General features: G+C 38.2%; 1 protein-coding gene across 11 annotated transcripts in view; it reads left to right on the top strand.

The window, feature by feature from the left end:
- NCOA6 (nuclear receptor coactivator 6) overlaps positions 1–13,466 on the top strand; it is a 99,686-nt gene that overhangs the window by 45,370 nt on the left and 40,850 nt on the right. For all 11 annotated transcript variants that reach the window (XM_036824376.1, XM_036824380.1, XM_036824387.1 and 8 more), the window contains 3 exons: positions 2,766–3,047; positions 6,742–6,897; positions 11,949–12,071. In XM_036824376.1, coding sequence (XP_036680271.1) covers positions 2,813–3,047; positions 6,742–6,897; positions 11,949–12,071 — 514 coding nt within the window. In that variant the 5' untranslated portion in view covers positions 2,766–2,812. The remainder of the gene's footprint in view (positions 1–2,765; positions 3,048–6,741; positions 6,898–11,948; positions 12,072–13,466) is intronic.

Raw genomic sequence — 13,466 nt, forward strand, 5'->3', positions numbered from 1 at the left:
TTTTTTTTTAATAAATTTATTTATTTATTTATTTTTGGCTGCGTTGGGTCTTTGTTGCTGCACGCGGGCTTTCTCTAGTTGCGGTGAGCAGGGGCTACTCTTCGTTGCAGTGCATGGGCTTCTCATTTCAGTGGCTTCTCTTGTTGCGGAGAACGGGCTCTAGGGTGCGTGGGCTTCAGTAGTTGTGGCTTGTGGGCTCTAGAGCACAAACTCGGTAGTTGTGGCGCACGGGCTTAGTTGCTCCGCGGCATGTGGGATCTTCCTGGACCAGGGCTTGAACCCATGTCCCTGCATTGGCAGGCGGATTCTTAACCACTGCGCCACCAGGGAAGCCCGGAAGAAGTTTCTTTAAAAAAATTTTTTTGTAGGGAAGGCCAGTAATTTTTTTCATAGACTGACTTTCTATTTCTTGTTTTTTTTTTTAAGCACCTGCATAATGCCCATAGTACTGTTAAACTGGTAATTCCTGAATTTGAATTAGCTGACTTCTTGTCTACCAGTTGAGGGTTTTCCAAATCTGAATACACAGCCTTCGTGGCATGACCAACAACCTCTTCAGAAGACTATCAAAGTGCAGGTTTTTTAGTTGGTTTTCTCCTTTCCAGTTAAAGATTCTTTTGGAAAACGTGTCTTAAATTTTAAATTCCCTTCTTGCAGTTGTTTCAACTTTGGAACAGCTGTTAAATAGCTACAGTTTTTCAGGCATTTTCAGCAGTCAGACTTCTTTCTGCTGAGCAGCAGAGTTTTTTTGTTTTTGTTTTTGGCCTCACCGCGCAGCATGCGGGATCTTAGTTCCCCAACCAGGGATTGAACCAGTGCCCCCTGCAGTGGAAGCGTGGAGCACTAACCATTAGACAGCCAGGGAATTTCCAAGCAGCAGCTTTTAAGCTCTAAAAATCTTTTTTTAGTTTTGTTTATTTACCTCTAAAGTTCTTTAATATCTGTAAAATGTAGGTGGCAGTTGACTAATGGCAATGGTATTTATAAAGGATTTTCTGAAAGCTGTTTTTTCTTTTTTTTTTTAAAGCTACTTTCCTTTTTTTTAATTGAATTGTATACTTTATTTTTTTTAATTAATTAATTTATTTATTTTGGCTATTTTGGGTCTTTGTTGCTGCGCGCGGGCTTTCTCTAGTTGGCAGCGAGCAGGGGCTACCCTTCATTGTGGTGCGGGGGCTTCTCATTGTGGTTGCTTCTCTTGTTGCAGAGCACGGGCTCTAGGCGCGCGGGCTTCAGTAGTTGTGGCTCGCGGGCTCTAGAGTGCAAGTTCAGTAGTTGTGGCACACAGGCTTAGTTGCTCCGCGGCATGTGGGATCTTCCCGGACCAGGGCTCGAACCCGTGTTCCCTGCATTGGCAGGCGGGTTCTTAACCACTGTGCCACCAGGGAAGTCCTGAATGCTGTTTTTTCTTAACCACCCAAATTACACTGTTCCTTTGTAACACCGATGGTACTAGAAAAGGTTATAATTGGCAGACTATAAGACACTCTGCTCAAATGTAAAAGTTTTTTTCCATATTTATTTACAACAGAGGAATTTTCCCCCTTAAAATTGCTTAGGTTTGGTTTTTGAAAAGCCTTTGCTCTTGAAGTTTAGTGATTATTTTAAAAAGAAAAGTTAAACGGTTTTTAAAAGTTGATACTTTTTTCTATTTATGCAAGTAGTATAACCATATTACAGCATATTTAGCTTTGCATTTTCCTAATGACTTATAGCGTTTTTGGAAAATAGGAAAAGAAAATTTACCAACAATCTTACCAACCTAGCACAATCACTATTTGCATTTTAGTGGGTTTATTTTCAGTCCTTTTTTCTTATCCATCTTTTAAAAAAAAATAGCTGTAATTATGCTTTATATAGGGAATTTTTTTTAATTAGAAGATTTGTGTGAGGTTCTTATGTTTCCATACCATTCTTGCTTAACACAAATGCTGAAAATTAATGTTCATTCATTCACTTTTGGGTTAAGAATGTGATCATCAATCCCAAAGATAATGGAGGAAATGGCCACATGGTGTGGTCTTTAATATTTGTACTCTTTGGTAGGCAACATAACTGAAAATAGCAGAAAATGTGACTTCCCTAGACCTAAAAGTTAAAAAGTAATTTAGTTCTGTCCTAGACATAGTTCTTTGCCTCTGTAAACATGTGTTAACCACTTATTTTCCTTTTGCAAAAGTATTTTAAAATTTTTGTGTCTTTGTTTTGTTTCTGAATCATCATTTTCAGCTATGCGACTATTAATAACCCTTTAAAAGTTGTTTTAAATGGTCCTCATGAAAGACTAGGATTTTAAGTAGTCCTGCAGATGCTCTTAGTTAGGTCAAGTTGTCCTTTGCAGGTTAAAGCGGAGGGCTTTAGAAACCTTGGCTGCTCTGAAGCTTTTGTTAGGACAGGAGTAAGGGGAGTCTTGGGGTCAACCCCAATCTTGCTCTGTGGGGGTCAACCAAAGGCTTACATGAATTAATTCTCAGAAAATACCTACTTTATTTTCTTGTGATTTTTCGTTCCCTTCTGCCCATATTCTAGGCTGACAAAATAAAAGGAATTTTATTTAAAACTGGTATATTTTTATTTCTAGTATCTTTAAGAACTATTATAGAATATTTTAATTAAACTAGCTTATCCTCTCTGTAATTTCTTAATTTTTATAGTACTTCCTTATTACTTGGCAAATAAATTATAATTTTCATAGAACTATAATTATACATTGTTGACTGTATAATTATGCCTTGTAATGCTTTTTGTATCTTCTGTTTTCAAAGGTTTTTTTATTGTCCACTTGGCATATGCTTCTGGAATAATATTCACCATGGTTTTGGATGACCTTCCAAACTTAGAAGACATCTATACTTCCTTGTGTTCATCAACAGTGGAGGACTCAGAGATGGATTTTGACTCTGGACTAGAAGATGATGACTCAAAAAGTGATAGTATTTTGGAGGATTCCACAATCTTTGTGGCCTTCAAAGGAAATATAGATGATAAAGACTTCAAATGGAAATTGGACACAATATTGGAGAACGTGCCCAATTTGTTACACATGGGTAATTTGCTTTATTTTTCCTTCTTGTTACTCTTTTTGAATTGTCCTTCTATGGTTATCTCGAGTTTTACAAAGTACAACTGTGGTTGTACTAGGTTGAAAGGCTGATTTTAATTGCAAAGTTGGAATTTTAGGATTTTTTTTTTAATAGAAATTCTGTTATATTTTTTTAAGTACATGGAGTAACTGAACATAATAAAGCATTACTTAGCATAGTAATCCTTAAATTATCTGTTCTAATGGATAGGAGTAATTCTCAAGACCCAAATTTATTTATTGTTTTTAGCTCTCTGGTCTTTAGTTTCCTTACCTATAAAATGAAGAAGTAAGACTGGATCTTTGAGGTGACTTAAAAGTTACAAAAATTTTTTACTCCATGGTTCTGCTTAAAATGAACTTGAAATTTGTTCTTTTAAATTTTAGGCCAGAGGTTAACCGATAGCCTGCTGTATCCAGTGTGCAGCCATGTGTTATGGCCCACTTTAGTTTTGGGGGTTTGTTTTTTTTTTTAATGTTTGAATTTCATTGCCACTGCTTTAAAAAATGAGATATTTTACATTAAAATTCAGATTTTAGATTTGTCTTTAAACAGGAAAGGTCAGATAACATTGAGCTCTCCTATCCCAGGTGGTCCTGAGTAGCACCTGCCACTGAAGGCAGGCCCTCCCTTCACGACTGTCCCATCTGGCCTCTTCACACATTTAGATAACCTGTAGTGGTCTTGTGGGAAGTTGTGCTTGTCAACTTTGGTTTAGATGTTCTCCATCTTTCCTGGGTAGCACAATTATTTAATCCCTTCAGACATAATACAAAGCCTAGATTTTATCCTTTTATCACAGATCTTGATTTGATTAAGTGCTAACCAACTTTTTTAGGTTTTGGGGTCTTATTCATTAGAATTGATGTCAGGAGGAGAGCTATCTTTTTTTTCAAGGGTCTTTTTTTTACCATGTTATATAAGACTTCTCTATAGTTCTGGATTATTTAACATAGTATTAGAGACTTTTATGGTGAAAGTTGTAATTATCACCATAGTCATGTCATAATATATCATATCTTAAGGGCTAGCTGCACCTGAAATTGTTCATTGCTCACTGCTCTTTTTTTTTAAAATATTTATTTATTTATTTATTTGGCTGTGTTGGGTCTTAGTTGCGGCACGTGGGATCTTCGTTGCGGCATGTGGAATCTTTCGTTGTGGCAGACGGACTCTTCGTTGCAGCATGTGGGCTCTCTCTGGTTTTGGCGCTTGGGCTCTAGAGCTCGCAGGCTCAGTAGTTGTGGCACTCAGGCTGTCTAGTTGTGGGGCTCAGGCTCCAGATCACACGGGCTCAGTAGTTGCAGTGCGCGGGCTTAGTTGCCCCACGGCATTTGGGACCTTAGTTCCCCAGCCAGTGATCAAACCTGCATTCCCTGCATTGGAAGGTGGATTCTTAACCACTGGACCACCAGGGAAGTCCTACTCATTGCTCTTAATTATCCACATTTTTTTGTTTTTAAATTGCTGAATTAGTTTATTAATGGCTTTTAAATAAATTAGCAAACTCAGACTTATGGTTATCAGTTATAGTCTTGATCCAAAAAGTATTTTAAGTCAGATGTTCTCAAATATGATGGAAGTTAAAAAAATTTGATAAAATATAACTGTTATAGTTAAAGATTTTTCTGCAGGCTTATCAGAAGTAGATAATGTCATAAGCAAATTTAACGTTTGTCTAGACCACGTAAGTATAAGATTCCCGTACTGTTCAGATTGGGGAGAAGCTCTGCAGCATCTATACTCTGTGGTACCAGGATCTCAAGCTCCCTACCTTTTGCTGTTTGGATGCATAAATATCATGGAAAGAAAAATGACCTGAAAAGCAGAGCTGGATTCTGATGCCATGATGCTGCTAGGTAGCCACTGGATTCTGGGCAAATCTCTTAGACTTTCTGGGCTTCAGTTTCCTCACCTATAAAATAGACTTGAACTAAATATTGCATAATCCTTCTTAAATCTCTGTGATTGTATTAACCTTCTGCTCTTAGCAAGTGGTCTCTTTTTTCCACATAAGAACAAGTGGACTCCATGTCTGGATAAATGTATAACGTATAATGGTTTTGGAGGTGGCAGTGGCTTTAGGCAACATGTAGGCACTTTCCCGTATCCATATGTATTTCTTATTTTCAGAATAGATATTCCTGTATGACCATTTTCTCAATACTGGAATGTATAATTGAATGGAGGATACAAGAGATTTAATGTAGCTGAGTTTATAACAAAAGAGAAAATTATTTTGTCTGTGGTTGTTGGGGAAAAAATGTTTTTTTATTATCTAACTGGACCTGGGATTTGCTTTTCATCTGTGAAATATAATTACAGACAACATTACCTCCTCAGTTAGTTTAACTTTTGCATCTTAATTTAAAAACATGTTCTAAAGTTTGCACTGACTTTTCAGATTTGCTGAAATGTAATGTTTTCATATCCTAACTGAAATGTAGTTGTCAAATTTATGTTGCTTTTCTCCTCAGTTTGGTGTGCTTCAGTGGAAATTGTTTAAAGTAGAAAAAGATCAAAAATGAGAGACATAAAGAATCAAGATTTAAGCCTTCCTTAAATTGAAGCATTTATAGGATATTGGAAGAAATGTTTGCTCCCTCTCTCTATGAATATCTTTCACAAAGATGCCCAGTGAAAATTTAAATATGAGTATTAAAATTTCAATTGTTTCATTTGAAGAAGTAAAATTGCTTAACATTTTATAAGTGAATCTACTATTTTCCTTTTTAGTGCTCTTTCTTTAAATAAGTTTAGTGAATTGTAGCTACAGATTCCCTAATATCTTACAATTGGCATATCTGCCAGTTGAATTTTTATAAAATTTCACTTGAAATTTGAAACTTAACTATTCTTAGCTTCTCAATTCACATACATTGAACTGAGTCCAGAAGTAGACCTTATTCTGTTAATTTAAACTTATCTCTCCCTTCTCTCTTATGTTCCTTACTCCATCTTACTGCTTTCCATTTATTAAGTGCCTATGGTGTGTCAGATCCTGTGCTAGATTTTTGGCATATTATTATCTCATTTAACACTCACAATCTCATGAAGTAGTTTTTTCATGGTTTTAGAGACGAGAAGGGTAAGTTTCAGAAATGTTAAATAACTTGTTCACGGTCACCCAGGTGCTAAGTGGTACAGCTGGGATTCAATTTAAAGTCTGGGCTTCCCTGGTGGCACAGTGGTTAAGAATCCGCCTGCCAATGCAGGGGACACGGGTTTGAGCCCTGGTCCGGGAAGATCCCACATGCCGCGGAGCAACTAAGCCTGTGTGCCACAACTACTGAGCTTGCACTCTAGAGCCCGCGAGCCACAACTACTGAAGCCTGTGGGCCTAGAGCCCGTGCTCCACAACGAAGAGTAGCCCCCGCTCACTGCAACTAGAGAGAGCCCGCACGCAGCAACGAAGATCCAAAGCAGCCAAAAATTAATAAATAAATAGATAAATAAATAAATAAAACAAATAAATTTATTAAACAAACAAAACAAAATAATAATAATAATAAAGTCTATCTAATACCAAAGCTTAAACTCTCTCAGCTACTCCATACTGGTATTCTACCTTGTTCTTTTACTTTGTTGTTGTTGTTCATTCCATGTCTTCAGATGGCTAAAAGATTACTGATATTATTCTCTTTCTTTCACGACCAAGAATCCAGCAAGCTAAAGGTACAGAAGGTAGAGCCCTGGAACAGCGTGCGTGTGACATTCAACATCCCCCGGGAAGCAGCGGAGCGGCTACGGATCCTGGCTCAGAGCAACAACCAGCAGCTTCGGGATCTGGGAATTCTCTCCGTTCAGATTGAAGGTGCATGTCTGGACCCAGATTATAGGAACAGTAGAATATAGCATGTGCTGCTTTGTCTGTTCCTCTCAAGTTGAATTCAAAATGCCAGATAATTCATGTCACCTGTGCTTCACATTACAGCACCTTAGGATAAAGAGGAATTGAGGCTCTGGTTGGGTCCTGACGCTTCAGCATCCACAGCCTCAGACTCCATTTCCTTGGCTGATGTTGGCTGTCATTCTGTCAGACTTTGATTTTACTGGTACCCTAACCAAGGACTGATTTGTCTTTTAAAGAATATCTAATTTCAGTCGCTTCCTTCCACCCAATAAGCCTTATTTAGTATTTATTTATCTAACAGAGACTAGGAGGCCCTGAACAATCCTTTTGTAGCAGTATTAATTTTTCAGATGTTTTTGACAGAATGATCTTTTAAAAATGAAAATATGGAGTATACACACACACACACAGCTTAAAACCCTGCTGTGGCTTGCTATTATTCATAGAATAATGACCAAACTCCTTATCGTGACCTCAGGCTTTGCCTGGTCTGGCCTCTACCTTTCTCATCTACCCTTATCTTTTACAGCTCTCCTCCTTCTTCCTTGCTATCTATTCTAGCCTCCTCAGCTTTCTTTTAGGTTCCTTGAATATGCATTTCTTCTTCCTGCCAGGAGTCCTTTGCATTGATGTCTTCTCTGTATGGATATTGTTCCCTGCCATTCCCCTTTCCCTTAGTTATACCTACTCAGCCTTCAAGTATCAGCTTAAATCTTTTTTTTTTTTTTCCAGCTTAAATCTTGAGGAGGTGTTTTCTGAACTCCTTGACTAAGTCAGAGTCTTTTTTCACATACTCTTACAAAAGTCTGTTTTTTTTCCCCTTCAGATCATTTTTCTCACACTTTGATTAAAGCAATTATTTGATGATTGTTTTGTTCCCCCATGGACTGCAAGCTCCAGTAGGGGCAGGGACCATATCTTGTTTCGCTCACTGTTGAATCTTTGCTTGCTTGTACATCTCAAGTTCTTTAATAAACATATGTTGAATGAAAGCAAGGGAAGCACATATATAATAGTAACACTTTGCTTCAGCCCTCAGAATAAATGATAAATAAAATATGGTCTTTGCCATTATAAACTCAAAAGGAGCTCATGACCTTGATGAGGGAGACAAACCTGAGAGATGTAAGTACCAAGTATGGGGAAGCACAAAGGAAATTCTGTCTTTTGGTGCCCAATGAACTAAAACCTTCTTTTCCCCTCCTGTGTTGATGTAAACAAGGTGGCAACCAGTGAGTGATTCCAGCCTTCTCTTGCCCTGGTGGGCCAAGCCCTCCTGACCCTGTGCTTGCATAGGACCTAAATGCTCCATTGAACCTCAGTAACTGAAAGGTCAACGTTTTGTACATAGGAGTGAGACACATTTTATGCAGTTAAGATTGTAGGCTGCTGTGCCCCAGAAGGGGCGATATCAACAAACAGATAATTTAGAGAGATTATTTAGAGATACATAGATTGAGAAATGGGGTAAATTCCATAATTTGATAAACAAGGAAATAGTGGCTTAAACAATAACCAGTTTGTTTCAAAAAATGTTGGATTGTCTAAAAGGATTCAGAAAAGTAAAATTAATTCACAGCAATCTGTTGGATGTAGGATGAACTTTTGGGAAGAGTGTAAGTCAAATAACTATTGGTAATAACACTATATAGGCTGTTTATGCTTTATAAGCACATAAGCACATTATTTTTTATAAGAAACATGTAAGCAGTTTCTTAAAAACCCCAAACATTTTATAGTCTCTCTTACCTATTTACCTGAATTAAAAGGGCTTTGTGGTAGTGTTTTCCCCTGGAGAAAGGAAACACCAGTTTCTTCTCTTAATCATACCTACTTCCTACAGATTCTTAAAAGGGTAAGATGCTGACTCCCCTTTATCGTTATAGCCATAAATTAAAATACAAGTACCAGCAAGGAAGCCAAATAGATAACATATATTACAAGAAATTATGAAATTTACATATGGCAGTGATTATCACATTACAGAAAAAGAGTTCTTTAACTTTTAGGGTACACATATGTGTCCCAGGTGATCTCCTTTTCTCTTTCCACACTCCCTGGGAGTTCAGGCTGGAGTGAAAGTGGTGGCAACAGCTGTTGCTTTTGTGAAACTGGTGATGGGCTGATGCCTTTTAAGTTGTAAGAGAAGGTATTGCCACTGTTGTGGTGTCTGCTGCAGGGCTGGAGGGACAGGTTGTTCCTCCCAACAGACTGTTCTCCATTGAAGAATCCTCCCCGTACCCTTCTTTTGAGTTTTGGCCAGGGAGTTGGGGAGATGTCTTTTCTGAGGACATTTTGTGACTCCTCTGTAACTTCATTCTGATTTAAAGCAGGAGTCTGTGTCAAGGGCCAGAGAATAAATTTTTTTGGCTCTGTGGGCCAGAAGATCTCTGTCAAGACAACTCAGCTCTACTGTAGTAGTGCAAAAACAGCCATAGGCAATATGTAAATGAATGAATGTGCTGTGTTCCAATAACGCTTATTTAAATAAACAGGCAGCAGGCTAGATTTGGCCCACAGGCCATAGTTTGCCAACCCCCATCAGCAAGTTGGAGAGCCAGTAGTGTTCTCTACGTGTGTTTCCTTGACAATGATTAGCTTACGTGCAGGTGGCAAATAGGAGAATAACAGTAGTATAGTGTGGAAATTGTGTTTAATTCATACGTGATTTTCCCCCCCCTGGGCAAGGGGAGTTAGATTAGTAGCAATAGAAGGATTAATTGTCCACAAGAAAAGCCAAAAAGCCTTTAGATCTGTTACTACATAGGTGGGAGTCCTTTCAGCTTTATTTCAGGAAAATTAAGAATGAGAAGTTACACTCAGGTACCTTCCCCAGAAGTATACCCTCAGCATTGCATGGCTCTCGGCTTGTGAAGTTTCAGTTTCTCCTGTGCCCACCTTAATGGTGGCTCCACTTGCTCAAAGCTCTACTTCATCTACATTATTTCCCACCTTTAACCAGTCATTTTCATTCTACTGTTTTGGGGTATGTTGCCTACACCAATTTTTGTTTTTATTAGCGCTCTGGTTACAAAGCCGCATGGGTTTTGAGTTTGCCTCAACACTGTTTTTCCCATAAAACCTATTGTTTTCAGTGTGAGATTTTTATAGACTGCGAGGTTTTCAAGGAATGCATTTATCGTATAGAAAAATGCCTATGATTCTTTGTAAGGTTGTAATAAGATGACTATTCATCATATAGCCAGTAAATAGCTAATGAGTGCCTACTGTGTACCAGGCACTGTTCAGTGTTTAAAGGATATAATTAAGGTGGCCATATAATTTATCATCTAAATTAGGAAAGTGAGAGTAAAGGGGGTTACTGTTAATAACTATTAATTAACTGTTAATAGCTATAAGTGAATGAACTATTAATTAACTGTTAATAACTATAAGTGAATGAATAAGTAACTGTTGATACATGGGATGTGCTCTGAAGAAGTAACAAGATGTTCTGATAAGGGTGACCTAACCTTAGATAAGAAGATTGGAGAAGGCCTTTTGGGGCATGTGACACTTAAGATTACATTGAAAATTGAGAAGTTGGTTTATGTGAAGAGTGCAGGAGAACTGTTCTAGGCAGAGAGAACAACATGTGGAAAGGCCTTGAGGTGAAAAGTGGGTTTGTGTACCTAAGAAAGTAAAAAAAATGCCACTGAGGCTGAATCCTTGTTATTAAAGGAGAAAGTAGTGTGAGTTGAGGTTAGAGAGATAAGGCAAGGACCACGTCTGGGCTGTCAGTAGCAGCCACAAGCCATTTACATGATCTGATGTCCATTTCAAGAACAATACTATTTCCACCTAGAATGTCTTAGCAAGTTTAGTGTATTAATAGTTCTTTCCCTTTAGTGGAAACCCTCAAGATCTGTATTTTCTTTTCTCTTTTCTTCCTGACTCCTATAGGCAACTTAGAACATCTTGTAGCCCCTGGTGATTGGTCACTTATTGGTAGTATATTTGTTCCCTATTACCAAGCTATCTGCCGGGTTAAAATACTTAATATTTTATCTATTTATCTAGCTGACCTAGATCAGTGACAAGACAGAGGAAACTGCTGTGCCCTCATTGGCTTCCTTCTTTATCATCTTGCTCTGTAAAATATTAAGTTAAGGAACAAGGTGAACGCACCCTTTCAAATTTTCAGCCACAGGCTAGCTATACTTTTATCTGCCCACAAGGTGGTGCTGTCTTCCAGAGTAACAGTAGTCAAAATTTGGGATTAAGCACAAGGAAGCATCCCAAAACTTGTTTCAGAGACCTTTTTATCAAGTGAGGTTTAAATTGCCTCTAACTTTAGAGTCTACTCAATTGGAACACTTCTAGTGACATTACCTACCAGGCTATTGTGAGGTTCAAATGAGATACAATTTTGTAAGCATTAAAAACCCTATACAAAATGTTGGTCTTTTTTTTTTTTTTTTTTTTCCAAAATGTTGGTCTTTATCGTAAGATGTCTCAGAGGTAGATTAGTAGCAACCTATCTACTCTTCATTGCAGGAATTTCTCTGCTGCGTATCTATTTATATTGCAGTCATTGAAAGGGAAATGGTATTTTGCTTACAAATATCACAGTGTCCCCATGCCATCGTATGTTCTTTCTCCATTAAACCTACTCGTATTTCTAATTTCTGATCATAAATTCTCAAAAGGTAATCTAGGATTTTGAGACTTTCTGAGAATATTTTCTTCCTACAAACACACATTCAAGGTCAGTTGGTTGAAAATAAATATTCAGAGTTCCAAGCTCTCTGGTGATGGCACACATCATTAACGATTGTCCGTCTGCTGTATTGTGAGAATTGGTTATGTTCTCCCTGTGCTTCATGTAAGTGAACCTGCTCAGGTGAGGTTGAAGAAAGACCCATATAGTATTGAACTCACCCTTTTTGTGGTGGTAAACTTACCGTAATTCTTCAAAAGCACATAAAACTGAAGCTCTCGCATATCTGTTTTTAAACAAAATTGGCATCTTATTCTGATGATTTCCTTTTTAACCTAACTATCATTTTCAGGGGAAGGTGCTATCAACCTCGCTTTGGCTCAGAACCGAGGCCAAGATGTGAGAATGAATGGACCCATGGGAGCCGGAAATTCAGTTAGGATGGAGGCGGGATTTCCCATGGCAGGTGGTCCAGGTGAGATCTACTCAATTGTATGACATTTTACTAGTTTCCTTTTTTGGCTTTATTTGCTAGTGTATGATCATTTGGGTCCTGCAAGATAGGTGGGGGTTCCTGACACATTTCTGTTTATTGGTTCAGGAAAGCAAGACGTGAATCTAGATTCTCAGGAGGCCAGAATCACAGAGCATGGAGCATATACAGTCTTTGTGATCTTTTGGGCTTATGCTTAAAGATAGATGAGCCCTGAACCATGCAGCAAACATTTATTGAGTTTTCATTGTATGACAGGACCTATGCTAAGTGTTGAAAGTACAACTGAATAAAACATCTTCTACCCTCAGGGTGTTTATAGCATAGTGTAGCTTTCCAACTCCCACCTTTCTCTGTGACTGAGAATCTGTGAGCTGAGAGTTCTTGCATGCTTATTTGTAATCTGCAGAAGTATGTGGGAGAATATTGTGTTTTTATGTATTTAGAATTTGAGAGAGTTATAAATTTTTTGCTAACTTTTTAGCAGTCCTGAAATTTCTTAGAGATTGAACTCAATATTCTGTGAGTCACAGAATATTAGAATTGAGTTGGCTCTCTCATTTGAAGCTGAGGAACCTGTGGAGTTCACAGAAAGGAAGCAATTTGCCCTGGGTCAAGTAGCAGTGGGCTAATATCACAGCTCTCACTCCCCAGGTCAGTGCTATTTTCACAACACTAGTGGCTTTCAAACTTTTTCTGCTGCAGGATCTTTTATTCAAATAAGCCAGAAAAGCACAGCTGCTATGGTTGAAGGAGAGTAAGTACCTGAAACTATACCCAATCATTCACCTCCCCATCTACCACAGTAGCTCTTGAAGAAATGCGGCAGAATAGAGAAGCTCAATTTATAAAGCCATTTTTCTGAACTATAGCTGAAGACTTGGCCATATAGAATTGGAACTAGGTTTTTATCCTGGCACTGCCATTTAGTGTTTACCTCAAACTAGTCACTCTCCAGGCAACAGTTTCTTCACCTATAAAATGAGATAGTAGTGCCTATAATCTTTTGAGCTCATGCTTGAAGATGGATGAGCCCTGAGTCATATAGCAAACATTCACTGAGTTCCTGTTATATGTCAGGGCCTGTGTTGTTGGGCTGTTTTGGAGTACTGTATAGCAAATGTAAAATACCCAACCTGGAACCTATAGTAGGGAGTTAAAAGATATAGTTCTCCATAGAAGTCTGAGCATTTGGTGTTAAGCCAGCTTGATGAGAGATTATAGGTGACGCTATTGCCACTACTGAAGAACCAGGGCCAGAAGAAGAGTGGGCAGAGTTTAGCCAAGTTGCATATAGTTAGTGAAAGAAAGACTAGACCTAGGATGAGACTCAGGAAATCTGGGTTCTGGTCTCAATTTCTGGCCAGATGTCTTAAT

The sequence above is a fragment of the Balaenoptera musculus genome, chromosome 15, assembly GCF_009873245.2.
Source record: "Balaenoptera musculus isolate JJ_BM4_2016_0621 chromosome 15, mBalMus1.pri.v3, whole genome shotgun sequence".
NCBI classification, from domain to species: domain Eukaryota; kingdom Metazoa; phylum Chordata; class Mammalia; order Artiodactyla; family Balaenopteridae; genus Balaenoptera; species Balaenoptera musculus.